This window comes from Strongyloides ratti (genome assembly GCF_001040885.1).
Source record: "Strongyloides ratti genome assembly S_ratti_ED321, chromosome : 2".
NCBI lineage: Eukaryota > Metazoa > Nematoda > Chromadorea > Rhabditida > Strongyloididae > Strongyloides > Strongyloides ratti.
Window position 1 is genome coordinate 16115495 of NC_037308.1, and position 21787 is coordinate 16137281.

Here is a 21787-nt window from a genome sequence, read left to right on the forward strand (position 1 = left end):
GTGAAATTATTGTAAATAAATGTTATTAATAATTTTTTGTACTTGTAGTATTGTATCAATGGGACCAGTAACAGTGTGGGCGATTGTTCTATCATCAGAACATATACCATAATCATTACCACCTGGAAATGTTTTATCACCAAAAAAATATATTTTTGAAAATTTTCCTTCTAAATAATTAAGACAAAAACGTTTGTCCCATCCATTAGGAAAAATATCTATTGATATTTGACCACCAAGAACAAAGTCTAAACCATAATGTTGAAAATTTTCTTTCAAACGATTAACAATATTAGTACGAATATTATTTTTCTTATCATATTCCATAAATTCTTCTCTTTCCTGATAAGTACAATCTCTTCCAATAGGTGAAATATTAACCAAACCATGACGAAGGTCTATAAAATGACTCCTTTTTTTTGGTAATTTAATCTCAGAAAACATATTTAAAACATAATTTACAAGATTTTGATACTTTTCTTCACCTAAAAACTTAAGTAATGATTGTTTTGGTATTGGATGACCATTTATTCTACCATCCAAACCATTTTCACTAAAAATATAGGGAAATATTGTTGATACTAAAAAAAAAACAAATTTTAAAATAGTTATTTATACAAGCAATTTTTTTTAATAAACAAACTTACATTCTTCTTCAGAAACATTCATTTGTTTTAAAATATTGTTGATACCAGAAGAGCCAACAAGTCCCAATGTATGTGTTTTAGAAATTTCTTTCCAAAATTTCCAATGTTCTGGTTTAATAGTTTTTTTAGGTTCAGTTAAAGTACCATCGAGATCAAAAAGAAATATCATTTCACATGTATGAACCATTATTTCTAAAAAAAAAAAAAAAAATTTTTTTAATAAAATTTATAGTTATACAATTCCAATACCTAAAGAATTTAAAAAAATTAAATGGACGTTATAATAATAAAAAAAATCAGGGTATAGTTGTATGAGACAAAATATTTTTTTATTTTAAAAGAATTTTTTAAAAAATAAACAAAAAAAAAAATAGAAGGTTTACAAAATAATTAATTATAACAAATAAATTTAGTAATGAAAATATGCTTTTGCATTTATTAGAAGTAAGATTAAAACTATATCATAACATTATACATATATAACACGCATTTTTAGAGAAAACTATTTGAAGCTAGTACACAAAACATTTATAGATAAATGTCTTTAAAAATTATCATAAAAAAAAGAAAGAATGAAAGAAGGAGAGAAAGAAAAAATTTCAATTGGGAGTGTTAGAGAGGTATTTTAAAAAAAAAATTACAAGAATGAAAATAGATTGACAAATAATGTTAAAAATAGTGCATTATTACTTTCTTGACAATAATTGAAAAGTGTACTTTTATATTTGTCAAATGTTTATAAAAGTACTATTCATATAATGGCAAATTGTTTTTTTTAAGTTCATAAATATAACTATTTGATTAAAAAAATAACTAGAAAACAGTGTATATTTTAATGGAATGAAATAAAATTTGTTTTTTTAAATGATATCTTATAGTTAACTTGTTAAAATTTAATATCAATGATACATATATATTTTATTTTATTAAAAAATAAAAAAAAATATTAAATATAATATTTTATTCCAAATATATATTAGGTTAAATAAAGGAAGAATTACTTTTATTGTCATTTATATAAATATATTTTTCTATTAGTTTCCACCTATTTATATTAATTTTATGTATAATTTTAATTTTTAGTGTATATATATATACATAACGCTACCCATTCATAGGAGAAATAACAATTTTTTTTTTCAATTTGTTTTAGTACATTTAGATAATAAATTTGTGATGAAAATGGTAGATTAAAAGTTGTAATGATATATATATATATATTCTTGCAAGAGTTTTTAAAAACAAGAAAAAAAATATTTTTAAACTAAATAAAAGGAGAAATGATAATATTTAAATAAAAAAAATTATGTTTTTTTTTTATGAATAATTTATATTATTTTATTTGTGCTTGAAATGGTCTTTTAATTTTAAGATAAATATAATTATGTTGCTTAATTTTATTTAACAAGTCAAACTTTTAAATTTTAGTAAAAACATTTGGTAACTAGTTATCTTTTAAGTTGATTGGTTAATGATATTTCAAAATCTTTAAAACGAAATATTAAAAATAGATTTTTTTTTACTTAATTATAATAACATATCTATATTTATAGAGAAAAATGATGTATATTTGTAGTTATACAAAATATAATTCATTAAAAATAAATAATGTCACATTGACATCAATTTTTGACCCGAGAAATAAAAATAAATAACTTTTTTTTTTTTTATTCATTAACATTTTCTCTCTCTATCTCCTTGTCTTTTTCATCAACTTGCCGTTGGTAAATAATAAAAAAAATCTAAAAATAAAATTTATACAATTAAATATTATATTATTTTAATATCCAAAACACACTTCTTTATATTTTAGTACTTTAACGATGATGTAATACATAGAATAGACTATTGATAGGATGAAAAGAAACCCAACAAAATATTGTAATAGTTTCGCAATGATATCATTCCATAAAACAGCTGATATAATAGATGATTCTTTTTTTATTGGATAATTTATTTCTTTTATAAAGAATAATCTTCCATTATTTCGTAAATAATATAACTCTTCTTCTATGCTAACATTTCTACCTGATGATGATATATAAACATTTTTATGAAAATTTTTTCTATTATATGGTACATTTTTACACATATTATATTTACATTTGTATATTAATGTTTCAATTACAATTTGTTGTGTTTGAGATATTTTTGAAATTAAGATATTTGATATATTAAGTATAAACTTATTATTATTTTTATTATATAAAAATATAGCATTATTTTTTATATCAGAAGATATATCACCAAATTCATTAATAATTTGTATATTTCTACCACTTTCTATTTCAATAATTTTTAAATTTCTTACCTCAAAGTTTTCATAACCATTAATAGTAATATAAATATTATCATGACTTTTAATATTATCAGCAATACTACCATTATTATGATAAACAGTTAGAATAAACATTTGATTTACAGGTTGTTGTAATGATAATGTTTTTATTCCAGTAACATTGTTTTTATCATTAAATATATTATCATTCATATTTAGTTCATTATTTATATATTCAAAGACCATATTTTTAAAAGTACATTTTACAGATATTATTTTATCCCTAATTGTTATAAATTTTGTTGAATCCTCTTTAATAAAAAATGTATTTATATATTCATAACCATAATTATTTTTTCTTTTTATAAAATTACAATTATCAAATTGATAAAAAATTGAAAATTTATACTTTTCTATAATAATTTTTTTACATAAATTATTTTCAATTAATTCATTATTTTCAATTGTAATATTTCCTGTAAATATATGTGATGATAAAATATTTAACATCATTCCATTACTTGAACATTTAATATCAAAATTCATACAATTTATTATTTCTCCACTGATAAAATCAATTAAATTATTATTAATTTTTTTTTCATTTATTGTTCGAATTAAATTTTGTGATAAATAACAATTTTTTGATGTTTTTTCATAAGTATATGATTGACAAGTATATTCTTTTCTTTGTAAACATAAATTTTCACATGATATAATATTTGAGATATTTATTAATTTTTCGATAAAATTATTTTCTATCGATATATTATGAATCTGTTGAAAGGTACATGAATTTTTATAAAATATTTCTAAAAATAAATATTTGATAATAAAATGTTAAAGTGTAAATATGAACAATGTTTAAACTTATTATGATAATTGAACGTACTTTTAGGACAATTTTTTTGATATACATTCCAATTTATGTTTTTATAAAAGATATCAGTATTTTTTCCTAATGTTTGTAAATTCGTTTTACTAAGTTTACATAAAAATGAATTTTTATTAAAAATAACTGATAAACATGTGGGATTTTTGTGGCATAATGATAAACAACCTTCTAATGAATATGTTGATTCAATTTGAATGATATGTGATTGATGGGAAATATCTAAATTTGATATCTTTTCATATATCCAAGATATATTTTGATCAAAAGATGTATCTTTTTGTTTTAAAAATATTGCTTCTCCAGAGTAAATAACACTACTTTCAACTGGTAAATAATCATTATTTCCATTTGTAGAACCTTCTTTTGCCATTAATAAACATATAATATCTTCTTTAAAACCATGAACAAAGTTTATTCCATAACAATTTTCATCATTTTTACATTTTTTCAGGCATTCATTAAGGTTATTAGTAAAAAAATATTCTAAAATTTCTCCTTTAACTAAATTACCATTTTGAATTATAAAAAATTTATCAAAATATTGTTTAGAAGAAGTAATAATAATTGTTAATAAAAGTATTTGAAATTGACAAAACATTAAAAATTTGAATTTTACTTAAATATTTATAAATTAGTTATAAAAATTTTTGAATAATATATTTCACAAGAATAAAGTTTTTAAAATAAAAACTTTTAATAAGTCAATGAAGTAAAATTCATATTATATTTAGATGTATTAACATCAAAAGTTCAATGTCAAATATGCCGTTTTGAATAGAGGAAAGAATTATGTTACTATTATAATTGATGATTTTAATTTTTTTTATAAATATTCATAATAAAATATTCTCTCATCAATTATTTTCTATATACTATTTTACCCAATTTTTTTTTTTTTGGATTTTTGATAACAATAATATATTTCTATTTTTAAAATATTCAAATAAATATAATAATTTTTATATTATCAAAATGTTAAAGAATGTCATTTTTTATAATAACAATTGAGGATATGTCAAATAAATGAGGTCATTGAAATTATTTTTTTTAGATAAATAAAATCCTATTAATAGAAATGGCATATGTAGATATTTCATATTTATAAAAATTATTATTATCATTATTACATTACTTTTTATTTAAAAGTTTTTTGAAAAAAATATAAGAAATAAAAAAAAATTTAATTTTAAATTGAAATATATATCAATAAATAATATAATTACTTTTTTATTAGTAAAAAAAAATTCAAGTTCTGTAATAATAAAATTTTTTGTTTTATTTATTATATAAATTAATTTAATTTTTAAATAACAAAATGTAACAATATTTTTATATTATCTTTTTTTATTAATGTACTAAAATTTAACCTCTTATTCTTGTTTATTAAAATTTTTATAAATTATAGATTAATTCTTCTTTCATCTTGCATTGATATTAAATTTAATCTCTATTATCATTTGACATAAAATAATAGCATTAATTTTGTTTTGTGATTTTCAATTAACGATTCTGTCAATTAGAAAAATTAAAAGTGCAATTGAGTTTTAAACTTTTCTCACTACTTAAATATAAAATCAACTGGATATGTACATAACTAGATTCTTTAAAATATAATTATCAATAAATATTAACCCACATTTTTAAATAGTTTTGACTAAAGTCAATTCATGCTTATAAACTTATTTTTATTTAAAAATGAAATTTTTTCTATTATCTTTTTTTATTTTTCTTTATATTGATAAAATCATACCAACATCTGTTTGTGATTTTTTTAGAAAAGCTAGATTAGATTTTCCAGAATGTAAAAAAAAAACAATAACAACTATTAAAAAAAACTTTAATAAAAGAAGATATAATAAATTTATTGGATCACCAGTAAAAAATAATATTTATTATATGGAAGATTATTTAAAAAAAGAACTTCCATTATGTTCATCAACTTTTTATTCATGTATGAATTCATTAGAATGTGAAAGTGGTACAATATGTTTCTCACCATTTGGGCAATGTTGTACAAATCCTTTAAAAAATTGTCCTAATCCAACAAATTATGGTATTAGTTGTAAAACACAATCACCAGTAAATTGGTTAGTCTATAAAACTATTTAATTATCATTATTTTAGGTGTAATAAAGATTCCGATTGCCTATCATCAAGAGCATATATACAAAAAAATTATATTTGTTGTCCAACAGGATGTAATTATAATGTTTGTTTAGAAGACAAAAAATCGAAAACATTATTAATTACAGAAGATTCTAATGTTCATCCATCAATTATTTCAATTAAAATTTTTCCAGATGATTGTCCTGATAAAGAAACAATGAATGTTCAATGTAATACAGTTAATCCAATTTCATGGTGTGAAGAGCAATACCATTGTCCAACAATTTCAATGGATATGCCAAGAAGGTGCTGTCCAACACCATGTGGATATAATACATGTGTCTTAAAAGTTAAAAATAAATGGATCATTGCATAAATTAGGATAAAATAAATTAATCTTGTAAAAAGGTTAGGAGTTTATGTAAATATAGATTATAATTATATAATATCAATTTTTTATTAAAATTTTTTTTACTAATCTTTATTTATATTTGGTAGTTTTCAAATTAATAAGGTTATTTTTTTTGTTAGACTTACTTTTTTTCAATTTGAATCTTAAAATACTAACAGTTGCCATATTCTGTAATATTAGTAGAAACAAATTTTTATAATTGTTCTTCTAAATCAAAATAACATCATAGTCAAAAAATTAACATATTAAAAGTCAAAAATGTATATTTTGATTTATTATTATCAAGAAAAAAATAACTATACAAACCTAAACAGTACCTCATATGTTTTTTATAAATAAAAAAAATATAAACATAACTTTATTTATTAGCTTCTGATTAATTTAATTTTAATAAAACTATGAAAAAAAAAAATGATTTATCACCGTGAAATTAAATAATAGTACATTTTTTTTAAAAATTAATCATCATCACTATCTTCAGACTCCTCTGATTCAGAATTAACATTTAAAACTTGAGATCTAGCGTTCCATTTAGCCATTTTTTCCATAAGCTCTCTGAATCCATCTTTATTACAACTACTATACTCAGTCTTTACAAACTTGATAATTTCATCAATACGCAAAAGTAATTTTTCAAAAATAAGTACACTAGCTGGTTCACTATTCCAGGCATCAATTTTAAGAAGTTTACTTAAATACTCCTTTACTATATCTTCATTTTGACCTTTCTTAATAAAAGCATATTTTAATGCTGCTAATGCAATTTGACTAGGTGGATAAAGAAGGCCAACATCAGTATATAAACATCTCCTAAAAAATATATTTCCTAATTCACGAAGACTTTCAACATCAAAATTTAACATCATCCTAATTTCCATATCAAGAAGATGTCCATTAAAAGCAGAAAATGGGCAATGAATTGTTAAGTTATAATTCATTGCTTGCATAATTACTGGTTCATTTGTCAAAATTATTTTAATATTTTCATCAGGATCACCACTTCGACAATTTTGAACAAATTGTTCCGCAGAAACATTAAATTCAACAACCTTAGTAGCAAGATAAAATGATGCCAATAAAATATGTTTTGGTGGGTACTCCATAATAGTATGTTTAATGTAGAAACGACGATAATACATAAAAGCAGTCCATGGTACTGTAGGCCAAAATTGAGGAAGAAAATTATCTGAAAAACTTAAAAAAAAATGACTTGATATAAAAAAAATATAAAAATTTACTCTAAACAAAAGTCACCAATTATTGTAGCATATTTTGTTTGTTCTTCAATCGTAAATAATAATTCCTCCTTTTCCTCTTCGTTTAATGTTGGAAGGTAAGCTTTATAATATTCCTCACTAGCTAATTTTTTTTTTGCAATAAGTTCTTCTTTTGAAGAAAATGTCCAATTCTTTTTTTGTGTACTTGTAGAATACATTTATAAAAACTTTTAAATAAATAATAATAAATAATACTCGTTTAAACTATAATTATACTTGTCATTCTTTTTAAGATTACTAGTAATTCTTGTTAAGAAAATCTCATAAATACATATTATTCCACTAAATACGTTATTTTAAATTTCTTTTTTGTATATTTTGTTAAAAAATCAAAAAAAAAATATTTTATTTTAATAATTTAATACCATAACTATGAATGTTTTAAGGAATCCATTAGCTGATATTAATCACGGTACACAAATACCTGGATTAAAACAAAAGTTTCGAACTTATGATATATCTTCTGGTTTAGAATCTTTTGATGCATTATTTGGTGGTTCTATACCTTGTAGTAGTATTATTGCATTAGAAGAAAATAATTCATCAGAGTACTCTGAAATACTAGTTAAATATTCAATTGGTGAAGGAATTTCTCATGGTCATAAAATTTTTATTGCTTCATCTGATGGGCAAAATTTACAAAATTTAAAAAATGGTTTACTTGACAAGATACCAGGAATATCAAAATGTAAAGAAGATAACAAAGATGTTAATGAAAAAATGCCAACACATGATGATAGAATGCAAATTGCTTGGAGATATCATTCTCTAAATCAAATTGATAGTTCATTAGCTAAAAGCCATCGTTTAGATATTCATGATACAATGGCAGAAGAAGAAGTTGTAGGAGGAGATATTATTGGATATGTTTCTGAAAATCCAACATATCAAGAATTATGGAATTTTTTAAAACATAATATTCTTAAAAATGAAGTTATTAAAAATAGGAAAGGGGCATGTCGAATAATTATTGATAAACTAGGTTCATATGCTGACACAACGGATAATTTGATAAAATTTCTTAGACTTCTTCAAATGTATACAAGAGGTCTTCATTGTCTTATCTATTTAACATATAATGGAGATGTTTTAGAAAAAAATATGTTAGATGCAATTTTAGATATTTCAAATGCTGTATTTTCACTTATTGCCTATGAACATACACGTGGTTTATTTGATAAATTTAATGGAAGATTACTAATAAAAAAACTTCCATGTATAACATCAGTTAGTCCTTTTAAACCCCGTAGTGTTGATCTTGTTTTTCAAAAACACAAAAGATACCTGGAAATTAGAGTTTTCCATCTTCCACCTTCACTTGGTGTTGAAGATGATATTGGTGCAAAAAAGGATAATTCAGTTAGTATTAAAAGAAAACATCCAACTGGCAATAGATGTACTATGATTGAAGATGAATTTTGATTTTTCTTTTTTATTTATTATATTTTTAGGTGTTAATGTTTTGTACATATTTTTTTAAAAAATGAAGATAAAATTTTTATATTATCTATTGTTTCTACTTACTTGGTATTAATAACCAAAATGAATTATTTTTTTTTTAATTCTTAATTTAATAAATGTATGTTTTTTGTTTAGTAAAAATATGTTAAAACATGTTTTTGGAATCAGAAAATTGTCAGATTATGTACTTCCTAAAATTAGAGAACAATTTGTTATTCCACCAGGATATGATTTTAAAACATGGTTTCCTTTGCATATGTCAGTACAATTAAGTAAAATGGAAGGTAAATTAAGGAGTGTAGATATGATAATTGAAGTACATGATGCTAGAATACCTATAACTGGACGAAATAAAGAATTTTATGAAAAATTATATGCTGTTAGACCTCATATGTTAGTTCTTAATAAAATGGATTTAATTGATTTGAAAAGTTACAAAGAACCTATTGAAAATTACTATAGAGAGATTGGAATTAAAAATATTGTATGGACAGATTGTAAAAGAAAAATTAGTAAAGCATTAGCTGATGTCAAAACAATGATGCTTGAATTATTACGAAATGAATCTAGGTTTAATCGCGAAGTTAAAACAGAGTATCAGGTTATGGTTGTTGGAATTCCAAATGTAGGTAAAAGTTCTTTAATTAATTCATTGAGATCAAATACAATGGGTGTCAAACATAATGCTGTTAATGAAGGAGCTAGACCAGGAGTTACAGTAAGAGTTCAAAATAGAGTTAGAATAATGGATAAACCAAGAGTTTATATTTTAGATACCCCTGGTGTTTTAAATCCTAAGATTAAAGATATTGAAAGTAGTATGAAATTAGGTTTATGTAATTTAATTATTGAGTCTGCAACTAATATAACATTTTTAGCCGACTATTTACTTTATTTCTTAAACAGGTAAATTTTATTTTAAATGTTTTATTAAATTTTTTTTAGAACCGGTGATTATTCTTATGTAGATTTACTAAAATTAAAACAACCAACTGATAATATAAATGAGGTTCTTTTTCAAATATGTAAATCAAACAATTATATAAAAGAAGCATATATGGGTAAAGAACGTGAAAAAGTATGGGATATAGAAAGAGCAGCAAAACTTTTTTTGAACTTATACCGAACAAATAAATATTTTGATCATTGTTTAGATAAAGAAATTTTAATTGATTATAAATATTGATAAACTTGTTGTTGAAACATATATATATAAAAACTTATTATTAACATGTTAAAAGAGAATACTAAAAATTTATTTTGACTATTTATGATAAAATTTATAATAATAATAAAATTTTAGGAGTTTAAATATAAAATTTTGTATTGGAAATAATGTTTTTTTTTTAACTTAGTTAAAATATCTTAATCATGTTATTGTTATTTAATATGTTAAAAATATTTTTAAGTATAAATGACGTGATTGTGAGTAGGAAAAAATATGTTTATCAATATATTTTATTATATATTTTTTTTTAAAAAAAAGTAGAATAGATATTCTAAGTAGAATATAATAAAAAATCAATATTTTTAACAAATAAAGTAAAATATTCAAAAAAAAAATTTTAATTTTTTACTTTATAAATCATCTATTTGAACATTTGGATGGGATATAACATCTGTATATGGAAAATTTTTGACAGTTAATTGATCTTCTGTATTTGCATCATAAGGTATTGTATCAGAATCTTTTCTTTTTTCAAGTGAAAATAAAGAAGCTGATTTAGGTAATGTGTCATCATCCTCTTCATCTTCACAAAAACCATCACATTCAGAGGTTCTTTTTTCTCTATTCCAACCACGAACTTTTTCTCCAAGAGTATCAGTATGATAAAATCCTTGTCTTCCAGAAGGATGGAGTATTGAACCATGATGAACAGTCATTTCATGTGACATCAACTTCATTGGAGAACGGAAAAAGTAAAAGGATGGATAATATATTAAGTTTATACAACTTGAAGCATAAATATCGGCAAATCTTTCTAATTGACAGGCAAAAAATGTTTGTGAAGTACCAGAACGAAACAGTGAACCAAATACACCATATTCTGACTCCATATCAATTGTTGTTCTTCTTAAACATTCAAGTAATTCTTTATTATTAGGTTTTGTTTTAGTTGTTACATCAAATGACTTGTAAGCTTCACTTAAAAGTTCTTCAAGTTTTTCTAATGTATCAAAATATTTTCTTCCTTTAGTCCATACATTTAATTCATTAACAATTTCAGGAACAACTAAAAATGTTCTCCAACCACGGCTTTTTTTTGATTTTAAAACATCTCCATAAACATGATCACCAACATACATAACATCTCTACCTTTACATTTAACAAGTTTAGAAAATGTTTCACAATTTCCACCAGAATAAACAACATCAGAAGTAAGAGGACCTTTTCTTGTACCAATTTTTATTGTTCCTGTTAATGTATCAACTTCTCTAAAAAGTGAACCTTCAGCAAACCAAAATGGCTTTCTAGCATCAACATTAGTTATATCAAAATATGTATTCCATTTTTCACCAAGAATATATTTCATAATTGCATTAGTATAATAATAATCAGAATTTGTAAGAAGAAAAATTTTTTTACCATTTTCTCTAAGATTAAGGAGCATTTTAGCAATTCTAGGATCATTATCAACATAATATTTAACATTATCAATAACATCTTGTTTCATTGTTCCTTGAATATGTATATAATCAACAGCTTTTCTAATATCTTTAAAAATTGATTTATATGTCATAGTTATATCACCTAATTGAATGCCTGTTTTTTCGGTATTTTGTACAAAATCACTATGATTTTCAAAATAATCAATTACCTGTGCAATAAGATGTGTCTCAGGAAGATTAAAAAGAGTATTAAGAACATATACTCTTTGTTCTGTTAAATTAATAAATTTATTTGGATATTGTTCTTCAATTTCATTTGATGTTAACCAAGCTAATCCATGCATTCCTTTAAGTATATGACCAAATTCATCAACTTTTAAAAGATTTCCATATGTATAGTCAAACCATAAACCTCTTGTTGGAAAGATTGGATCATAATCAAATTTAAGAAATTCTTTTGGATATCCAACATTAACAAGTCTTTGAACAATTTGTTTAAATTGAAGAATTTCAAATTGAGGTGATTTATAAATAGCTAATGTATAATCCATATCAAAACCTATCCATTTTATTTTTTCTAAACGAAGATTTCTATTTGTAAATACTCTAAAATAATTAATTAATTATTTTATTTTATTAATTTAAAAGAAAAAATATTACCTCATATCAGGATTACGTTTTTTTATGCTTGGAAAATTCCATGAATCATTTTGTTTTGTGTTATTATTAATTTCCATGTCTAAAAGATTGATATAATAAATAAAAAAAAAATAGTCAAATATAAAATAACAAATGATAATCGTATTTTAATTTAATAAAAATAAATGGTATCCCTAGTTAGAAAGGTGTTGTCAAAATATATATCAAATAGCATCATAACATAGGAATGCACTTATACCCCACTATCAACATCTTTTATCATATTGCTTAACCTTTTTTTTTTACAAATTATCTTTTATTAAAAGTATTATCAATATAAAATTAGTAATATAAATATTCATTATCATTTTTCTATCCTCCAAAACAGGTAAAATTTTTAAAGAAATATTTTATTAGACAAGAAAAGATTAAAAAATTACTGACAGGTATCTATAATACTTGTATCTTAAAAGATAGGTAAATGAATGTCTTCTTTTTTTTTAGCAAAATTGATAGTGTCATTAAAAATAATAATTGATATGAAAATTTTTATAATAATTTTAGTATCATTATTCAATGTATATGTCCATTAAAAAAGATTAATTATTATTAAGTTTTAAAAATTTGTAAAGAATTATAAAATATATTAGTATTAATACTTCTTTATACATTTTAAATATAAAATAACAATTAAATTATATGATAAAATTTTTTACCCTTATCTAAACAATTTTTATAAAATAAAAATTATAAATATGTCATAAGTATAATCTTTTTTTACTTTTTTATATAAATAAAATAACTTTAATATTAATGGAATGTTTTTATAATTAATATTTATGTCAATCTCTTTTTTATCAGCAAATAAAATAAACTTTTAATACCACTTAAATTACTTATAAAACATAATTATACTTAAGTTAAAAAAATCATTTTTTTAAAAAGTTTCACAATTTATATTATATATAATTATGTCATCTTGTCAATCATATATTAAATTATTTTTCAAATTATTAAAAAAAAAGTACATTACTTACTATTAAATTTAAAAATATAAAGTTCAAATATTGACATATTAAAATTATTAAACTCCAATAACAACACATTAAAAGAATATTTTATATGTTAATATAAATGGAATATTTAAGTAATTTCTAACAGATAAATAAACTAATTTTTTTTTATGATTTTATAATATCAATTATGTGGTCATAAATTTCTTTACGAGCACGTAAACCATATATAAAATCAAAATGATTAAAATCCACAAGACATTTATTTAATTTGATATTTGGTAGTACATTAATAAGTCCTTCTTTAACATCAATTCCATCAGCAAGCCAATCGGATTCACTCCAAAATAAATATATATCATTATGAATGTTACTAAAATTATAATATGGTGGAGTAGTCTGATTATAATGTAATAAATTTTCATGAGGTGAACCAAAATCAAATTTTTGTATTTTGTTAGAAATAACCATTTGTGCCCAATGTGCAATATTATCAGTTGAAGTTCCTGCAGGGGTATGAGATAAATAGACAGTTAATCGTGTTACATTAAATTGATTTGACTCTGGACCACCAATTAAAAACATAACATTTTTACACAAAGGATTTGTTAGTTTACCACTACAAAATAAACGTGAAGCCATTTTTATATACCATGAAGATGGAAGAAATTCCATTGATCCAAAATATTTTTCAAAAAGCTAAAAATTATTTTAAATTTAAATTTAATTATAATAATTTACATTTATATGTGAATGAAATAATTCTGAAATTGTGTACATTAATCCTTTAATATGTCCAACTTGAGCAACAGGAGCTAAAGCAAACATTTTTTTAATTTTTTTTTCAAATATTTTATCTTCTGATAATTTACTAAACATTGTTATTGTTCCTTGCGAATGTCCAACATAATATAATGATTCGTGACCAGTTATGTCAAGAATATAATTTATCATAGCATCAAGATCATATTTTGCCATTTCATCCCAAGAAAATCTCCAAAATTTTCTTGAATAAGTACTAAATTTTTCATGTTGTCTAGAATATACGTTTCCTCTCATATTTCCCATCCATACATCAAAGCCAGCGTCAGCAAAAACAAAAGCAGGTGATTGTGATGGTTTATTCATTACCCAGTCTGCAGATGATGCTAAAAGACCATGTTGAAGGAATATTATAGGCCTAGTTATTGTTGTATTACTATTAAAAGATACTTTTCCATATGGTATTCGATGCATTTCTAATATATAACCATCATCACTTCTTACACGAATAGTTTCACTAGGATACCCATAATATTCTACAATTTCAGTTGTTGACATATATTCTTCAGGAATTGTTCCATTTTTACTATAGAATTTTAATAATACAATAAATATTATGATTAAAGAAAAAAATGTTATAATAAAATTTTTAAATTTTAATTTTTCACAAACATTTGTTACACTTTTTATTATGTTATATGGACAATCTTTCATATTAAACTTTTTTGATTTTTTTACATTAACAAATAAAAAACAATTAATTAAATTAAAAATAGCAATTATTTACAGATAAATTAATAGTAAAAAGTACGAATATACAAACTAGTTCAAGAAACTTTTTTCATAAAAATAAGTATATGTACATGTTTTCCATACAGGATCAACTTAAATAATATTTATATAAACTAAATGTAAGCAAGTTAATTTTAATTGATAAAAGTAAAATATACATAAAATAATAACAATAAATAAAAAATTTTATCAAAAATTTTTTTCATTTTAAAAAAATATTTTTACTCATCAATTTATTGTTACAAAAAATACACAAATAAATAAATAAATTTTATTAATATAGAAAATTAATTACATGATGACTTTAAAATTTTTTCTAATTAGTACAACATTTACTATATAAACTTTGTTGATAATACCTAAATAAATCAACCTGTACTTTTAAAAAATAATGTCAACCGTATCTGGCATAATGGAAACTTTTTTCAACTTGAGAGCAAATCCGGTACAGTTGATAAAGTCTCAATTTCGATGTATGATAAAAAATATGTTTTGGAAAAGTTTCAAAATCAAAACTCATAACATAAGCAAATAAGCTAATATAAACACAAGACTAATTGCTTAACTTTTTAAATTTTGAACTATACTACACGTTGAAAAAACTCTAAATTTCAACCGTTCTTGAGATATATTCTAAGTTATTTTTGTGCGCAAAATACATTACCAAGATTTTTTTTATATATTAATGACTATTGAAAAAATAAAAGTATTTTGGACACAAGTTACATATGAAAACCAATTAATAGGCAAATCCAGAATTTTTTTTGATCTTTCTTATGAAGTAAGATGTAGTATAAGGTGGAAATGGTTTTTAAATATTCATAATTTCCGACTTTTTAATAACCCAGCTGAAACTTGTCAGATTGTCATAAGACTAGTTTCATTAGATTCCCCGTAAAAAATTAATCTAGAATAATTTGTTTCTGTAAAAATAACTTTAATATTAATTAAAATTCACAAATAGTGCAAATATCTCCAGCATGACCTTCAGCATAAGTACTAAAAAAATAATTTTTTTTTGAATTTTGAAATGATATTATATTCATCTGATAGCCCTTGAAAAATCATGAATTTTAAATATAATCAAGGCTATATCAAAAGTAAAACTTGAGGAGTTGTGATGAGTCAAAGTTAGAGGCGAAACTGGGGAATATTTTTTGAAAAAAATCGACTTCCATGATGTAATGAAAAATATTAAAATTAAAACAACTATTCTAGATCAGATTTTTGCGAAAAGTTGATTAAACGTAGTCTCATCTTTGTACCTCTTCTCGATCTCAAGATATGATGAAAAATGCATCTTGAAAAAGTTTCAAGTATGAATCTTGTAACTCAAGTAAATGAGCTCCTAGAAGCACAAGACTAGATGCGCTGGACTTCTTAAGACTTTTAAGCTATAGTCTACGTTGAAAATATTTTCTAAATTTCAACCGTTCTTGAGATACATTGTCGGGTATTTTTTCGCGCCCAATTCTTTTGTCATCATTTTTTATATCTTAGCAACTGTTGGAGATATAAAAATTTTTTGAACGTAGACCCTTAATGAAAACTGAAAAGTAGTTGATTCCAGAAATTTGTTTGTTAATACCTTTATTTTGTAGCGAGATACAGCAAAAGGCGGAAATTTTTTTTAAATATTCATTGTTCATGACTTTTCAATATCTCACCTGAAAATTATCAGATTACTATGAGATTAGTTTCATTCGATTATTTTTTTAAAATTGGTGTAGAATAACTTGTTTGTGTAAAAATATATTCGATTTTAACTGAGATTCATAGTTGGTCTAAATATTTCCAACTTGACCTTCGGCATAAGTACTAAAAAAACAACTTTTTTTCGAATTTTGAAATGAAACTATACTCATCTGATAGTCCTTGGAAAATCATGAATTTTAAATATAATCAAGGCTATATCAGAAACAAAACTTGAGGAGTTGTGATGAGTCAAAGTTAGAGGCGAAAATGGGGAATATTTTTTGAAAAAATCCGACTTCCATGATGTAATGAAAAATATTAAAATTAAAATAACTATTCTAGATCAGATTTTTGCGAAAAGTCGATTAAACGTAGGCTCATCTTTGTACCTCTTCTCGATCTCAAGATATGATGAAAAATGCATCTTGAAAAAGTTTCAAGTATGAATCTTGTAACTCAAGTAAATGAGCACCTAGAAGCATAAGACTAGATGCGCTGGACTTCTTAAGACTTTTAAACTATAGTCCACATTGAAAATATTTTCTAAATTTCAATCGTTCTTGAGATATATTGTCTGGTATTTTTGCGCGCCTAATTCATTGTCATCATTTTTTATATCTCAATAACTATTGGAGGTATAAAAATGGTTTGAACGTAGACCCTAAATGAAAACTAAAAAGTAGTTGATTCCAGAAATTTTTTTGTTAATACCTTTATTTTGAAGCGAGATACAGCAAAAGGCGGAAATTTTTTCTAAATATTCATTGTTCATGACTTTTCAATATCTCACCTAAAACTTATCAGATAACCTTAAGACTAGTTTCATTAGATTCCTTATGAAAAATTAGTTTAGAAAAAATCGTTCGTTTACAAAAAGCTTCAATATTTTCCGAGATTCACAATTGATCAAAATAATGCAATCTTGACCTTCAGCATAAGTACTAAAAAAATAACTTTTTTTCGAATTTCAAAATGTAACTACACTCATCTGATAGCCCTTGAAAAATCATGAATTTTAAATATAATCAAGGCTATATCAGAATCAAAACTTGAGGAGTTGTGATGAGTCAAAGTTAGAGGCGAAACTGGGGAATATTTTTTGAAAAAATCCGACTTCCATGATAAAGTTGGAAATATGAAAATTAAACAACCTATTCTAGATCAGATTTTTGCGAAAAGTCGATTAAACGTAGTCTCATCTTTGTACCTCTTCTCGATCTCAAGATATGATGAAAAATGCATCTTGAAAAAGTTTCAAGTATGAATCTTGTAACTCAAGTAAATGAGCACCTAGAAGCATAAGACTAGATGCGCTGGACTTCTTAAGACTTTTAAACTATAGTCCACATTGAAAATATTTTCTAAATTTCAACCGTTCTTGAGATATATTGTCTGGTATTTTTGCGCGCCTAATTCTTTTGTCATCATTTTTTATATCTTAGCAACTGTTGGAGATATAAAAATAATTTGAAGGTTCACTCTACGTAAAAACTAATCTGTAGATGAATCTATAAATTTGCTTGCTTTACTCAATATTGTGAAGCGCGATACAATACATTCAAAAAATTAATATCAGATGTTTCTGACATTATCAAAACTTTGTTTAACCTTAGCGCAAATCAGCTGCAACTGACAGAATAATAAAATTTTTATAAATTTCAAATACTTTTATGATTATTTTTTTAATGTACAAAAAAATAGTATATTGTTTTTTGTAAAAAAAAACTTATTAAAAGTTTGTCACAACAATTTAATACATTGTTATCCAATTGAAATGATGCAACTACTAAATTTATTTTAATACGTTTCACATTTTTAGATTAAGAACATTATTATACAATTTGAATAATATTATTAATTATTGTAAAATTTTATAAAAAATTTGCATTATGTTAATTTTAAATTTAAAAATATTACCAAAAATATTGTATATAAAGATAGTAAAAATGTAATAATATCAGTTTTGATTCGTTTTCGATTCACACAACTAAACTCGCAATGGCTCAATCAGTACCACCAGGTGATATCCAAACTCAACCAGGAACCAAGATCGTCTTCAATGCTCCATATGATGATAAGCACACTTATCACATTAAAATCACCAATTCTGGAGGACGCCGCATCGGATGGGCCATCAAGACTACAAACATGAAAAGACTCGGAGTTGATCCACCAAGTGGTGTTCTTGACCCAAAGGAAAATGTTCTTATGGCTGTCTCCTGTGACTCCTTTGCTTACGGACAAGAAGATACCAATAATGATCGTATCACTATTGAATGGACCAATACTCCAGACGGTGCTGCCAAGACCTTCAGACGTGAATGGTTCCAAGGAGACGGTATGGTTAGAAGAAAGAATCTCCCAATTGAATACAATCCTTAAACACGATTTTTTTTAATTATTATCTTTCTTGCTGATTGAGAATAAAATTTTTAAAAAGATATTTTTGCTTCTTAATTTTTTTTCTAATTCTTCCATTTATTTAACAATTTTTTCTTGCCTAGATTAAAAAGTCGTAACATGATCTACCTTTGTTTCAAATTAAAATATATTAAGCTAATTTTTTAAAAAGAATATTACTTTGATCTAACTGATAAAATTTAGAGTTTCTTAAATATTAAATAAATTATTCAAATATAATTTTTTCTAGAATTAAATCTGTTAATTCTTTATAAAAACAATAATTCTTCGACCATTAGTTGTTATACTTTATTAGTTTTTTTTTCTTTAGATATTTTACTAATATTGTTAATAATATCATTTGTAAAAATATGAATTTTATTTTGTTAGATTATTTTACTCAATTAAAATGTTCTATGTATTTTGTGAATTCTTCTATAATTTTTTGCTAACTATTAATACAATATAATATTCATAATCATATTGTATGAAAATTTTAATATCTGTTTAAAAATTTTTTAAAAATTAAAATAATAATTTGAATAATTTTAAGTAAGTGATGTTTTTATCAAAATTACACTCTTATTTTATGATTCATAAATAAAAATTTATGATAAAGTATAAATATTTAACTTTTTAGATTCATTAATTTATGAAATATATATAAACATTTAAACAGATGTTGTAAAAAATTGTTAAAAATGGTATTAAAAATTAAAAATTAATCAAATTATGTTATTATCTTTTTTCAATTTTACATGTATATGGCCGAGGTAATAAAACTCCACCAAAATCACATGTTAAATCAACTAATCCATTAATATAGGTAAATTTATATTTTTGAACCAATGATGTAAAGAATAAAAATAATTCAGCTTCAGCTAAACTTTTTCCAACACATACTCTTTTTCCCATTCCAAAACTTAAGTGTTCATACTTCATTTTAAATTTTTTACCATCATCATCTAGAAATCTTGTTGGATCAAAAATAAAGGAATCTTTGAAGTATTTTTCATCCATATTAGCACCCCAAAAAAATGGTTGAGTTAATGTATCTTTAGGAATAAGATAATTATTTATTATGGTATCTTTTGTACATTTATGTGATGGAACAAATGGAACAATATTTGCGTATCTTTGACCTTCAGCAATAAAAGCAGTCACATAAGGCATTTTAACTTTATCATTTAAAAGTACTAGTTGGTCTTTTCCAATGGCTTCATCAATTTCTTTATGTAATTTTTCCTGAATTTCTGGATATTTCATTAACAAAAGAATAAGCCATTTTAATGTTGTTGTTGTTGTTTCCATTCCAGCAATCCAAAAATCCATTACCATTGCTTCAAGATGATTTGAATTTAAATAATTATATTTTGAATCAATTGATTGAATTTCTTTCATTACAGCATGTACAAAATTTGGTGGTTCACTATCTGGATTGAAATCTTTTTTACATTTTTCTATCTGTTGATTAGTCATTTTTCTTAAATCATGTTGAGGTTTTGTTATCCATTTATATACGAAATGTTTTAAAATTGGAATATTACTTATCCATGGAAATATTGTTAATAATTGAAATTCTATTTTTCTGTTAAATTTAACCAATTCTTCTACTGCATTTGTAAATTCATAAAACTTTTTATTATCTGTATGGTTGTACATGAAACCAAATAATATTAAATTTATTACATTACCAATAGCTAGATGCATTATTTTTCCAATATCCACATTTTCTTTATTTTCAATATTATCTATATATTCCCAAACATCTAAAATAACTAAATGAATCTTATCTTGTATTATTGTTTTACTCATGCCAAAATTTCTTAATATTTGTAGTGATAACCTTCTTTGATCTTTCCATTCTTCACCTTCAGACATAATAACACCAACATTAACCATTTCATGCATACATTTATCTGGAATACCATCAACATTTCTTCCTATAAAATTGTCACCATATACTTGTAGAGATTCACTAATTGAATCATTATCAGCAAAAACAACCTGTGGGTTAGGAATATATATTGTAAATATATTACCATAAATTTTTTTTTGCTCATAAATCCATAAATGAACTTTTTTTCTATCAATTGATAATAAATTTCCAATAACCGGTAATGGTAATGGTCCTGGTGGAAGTTTTTTTACATTTTTATAAAAATAAACTAAATAAAATATAATAAATAGAAAAATAACTATTCCAATCATAACAAATAAATTATAAAAAAAATATTTTCTTATTTATATTTTATTTTTAATCAACCTTTTTTTTTATTTACATTTCTTTAACTTTTTTAAAACAACGAATAAATAAGTAATAAAACAAGTTTATTAAATATTTTTAATGATTAAAAAAATATGTTTAATATTGTTTAATGTTATTTTTTGTATTAAAAACATTGTATATTAGATAATTTTATACTATAACAGTAAAAAAAAATATAAAAAGTTTTTTTTTAATTTAATTTTAGATATTTTGATATATTTTGTAAAAATTTATGATAAAAATGAATTTTAATTTGTGGTTTCTTTGGAAAAAATTGTTATGACATAGATATTATTATAATGTTTCTATTTAAAAAAAAAGTAATTAATTTATAAATAAAATAATCTATAATTTATTTAAAATATTTTTATAAGTATAATAATTGTTCATTTTTGTATGACAATAAAAAATTTCTTTAGCAATTAAATTGTAATAATTTTAAATAATAAAATATTTTAAAGTGATAAAGCAAATAGCATGTAAAATTTAAATTTGTATCAATTTAAAAAAAAATTATATTTTTTGAATAC

At 22.7% G+C, this 21787-nt stretch overlaps 10 protein-coding genes across 10 annotated transcripts; 4 read left to right on the forward strand and 6 right to left on the reverse strand.

Moving 5' to 3' along the window:
* Positions 1-6: 6 nt before the first annotated feature.
* Positions 7-834, reverse strand: SRAE_2000508800 (Probable phosphomannomutase; the record flags this gene model as incomplete). Its single annotated transcript, XM_024644056.1, has 2 exons — positions 7-581; positions 648-834. 2 exons carry the CDS (start codon positions 832-834, stop codon positions 7-9), a joined length of 762 nt encoding a protein of 253 aa, XP_024509654.1.
* Positions 835-2314: 1480 nt separating this feature from the next.
* On the reverse strand, positions 2315-4418 carry SRAE_2000508900 (PAN-1 domain and Apple-like domain-containing protein; the record flags this gene model as incomplete). Its single annotated transcript, XM_024644057.1, has 3 exons — positions 2315-2389; positions 2446-3737; positions 3818-4418. The coding sequence occupies 3 exons, from the start codon at positions 4416-4418 to the stop codon at positions 2315-2317; spliced, it is 1968 nt and encodes a 655-aa protein (XP_024509655.1).
* A 1298-nt stretch (positions 4419-5716) lies between these two features.
* Positions 5717-6302, forward strand: SRAE_2000509000 (Hypothetical protein; the record flags this gene model as incomplete). Its single annotated transcript, XM_024644058.1, has 2 exons — positions 5717-5907; positions 5945-6302. The coding sequence occupies 2 exons, from the start codon at positions 5717-5719 to the stop codon at positions 6300-6302; spliced, it is 549 nt and encodes a 182-aa protein (XP_024509656.1).
* A 494-nt stretch (positions 6303-6796) lies between these two features.
* Positions 6797-7773, reverse strand: SRAE_2000509100 (Cyclin-H; the record flags this gene model as incomplete). Its single annotated transcript, XM_024644059.1, has 2 exons — positions 6797-7532; positions 7577-7773. 2 exons carry the CDS (start codon positions 7771-7773, stop codon positions 6797-6799), a joined length of 933 nt encoding a protein of 310 aa, XP_024509657.1.
* Positions 7774-7987: 214 nt separating this feature from the next.
* SRAE_2000509200 (Elongator complex protein 4) lies at positions 7988-9037 on the forward strand (the record flags this gene model as incomplete). The annotated part of the gene is made up of 1 exon (XM_024644060.1): positions 7988-9037. One exon carries the CDS (start codon positions 7988-7990, stop codon positions 9035-9037), a length of 1050 nt encoding a protein of 349 aa, XP_024509658.1.
* Positions 9038-9218: 181 nt separating this feature from the next.
* SRAE_2000509300 (Mitochondrial ribosome-associated GTPase 1) lies at positions 9219-10262 on the forward strand (the record flags this gene model as incomplete). Its single annotated transcript, XM_024644061.1, has 3 exons — positions 9219-9912; positions 9955-9982; positions 10022-10262. The coding sequence occupies 3 exons, from the start codon at positions 9219-9221 to the stop codon at positions 10260-10262; spliced, it is 963 nt and encodes a 320-aa protein (XP_024509659.1).
* Positions 10263-10654: 392 nt separating this feature from the next.
* SRAE_2000509400 (HAD-superfamily hydrolase, subfamily IG, 5'-nucleotidase and Purine 5'-nucleotidase family and HAD-like domain-containing protein) lies at positions 10655-12424 on the reverse strand (the record flags this gene model as incomplete). Its single annotated transcript, XM_024644062.1, has 2 exons — positions 10655-12293; positions 12348-12424. 2 exons carry the CDS (start codon positions 12422-12424, stop codon positions 10655-10657), a joined length of 1716 nt encoding a protein of 571 aa, XP_024509660.1.
* A 1083-nt stretch (positions 12425-13507) lies between these two features.
* On the reverse strand, positions 13508-14659 carry SRAE_2000509500 (Lipase; the record flags this gene model as incomplete). The annotated part of the gene is made up of 2 exons (XM_024644064.1): positions 13508-14038; positions 14081-14659. 2 exons carry the CDS (start codon positions 14657-14659, stop codon positions 13508-13510), a joined length of 1110 nt encoding a protein of 369 aa, XP_024509661.1.
* A 3927-nt stretch (positions 14660-18586) lies between these two features.
* On the forward strand, positions 18587-18970 carry SRAE_2000509600 (MSP domain and PapD-like domain-containing protein; the record flags this gene model as incomplete). Its single annotated transcript, XM_024644065.1, has 1 exon — positions 18587-18970. One exon carries the CDS (start codon positions 18587-18589, stop codon positions 18968-18970), a length of 384 nt encoding a protein of 127 aa, XP_024509662.1.
* A 756-nt stretch (positions 18971-19726) lies between these two features.
* Positions 19727-21199, reverse strand: SRAE_2000509700 (Cytochrome P450 18a1; the record flags this gene model as incomplete). Its single annotated transcript, XM_024644066.1, has 1 exon — positions 19727-21199. One exon carries the CDS (start codon positions 21197-21199, stop codon positions 19727-19729), a length of 1473 nt encoding a protein of 490 aa, XP_024509663.1.
* Between the last annotated feature and the right edge of the window lie 588 nt (positions 21200-21787).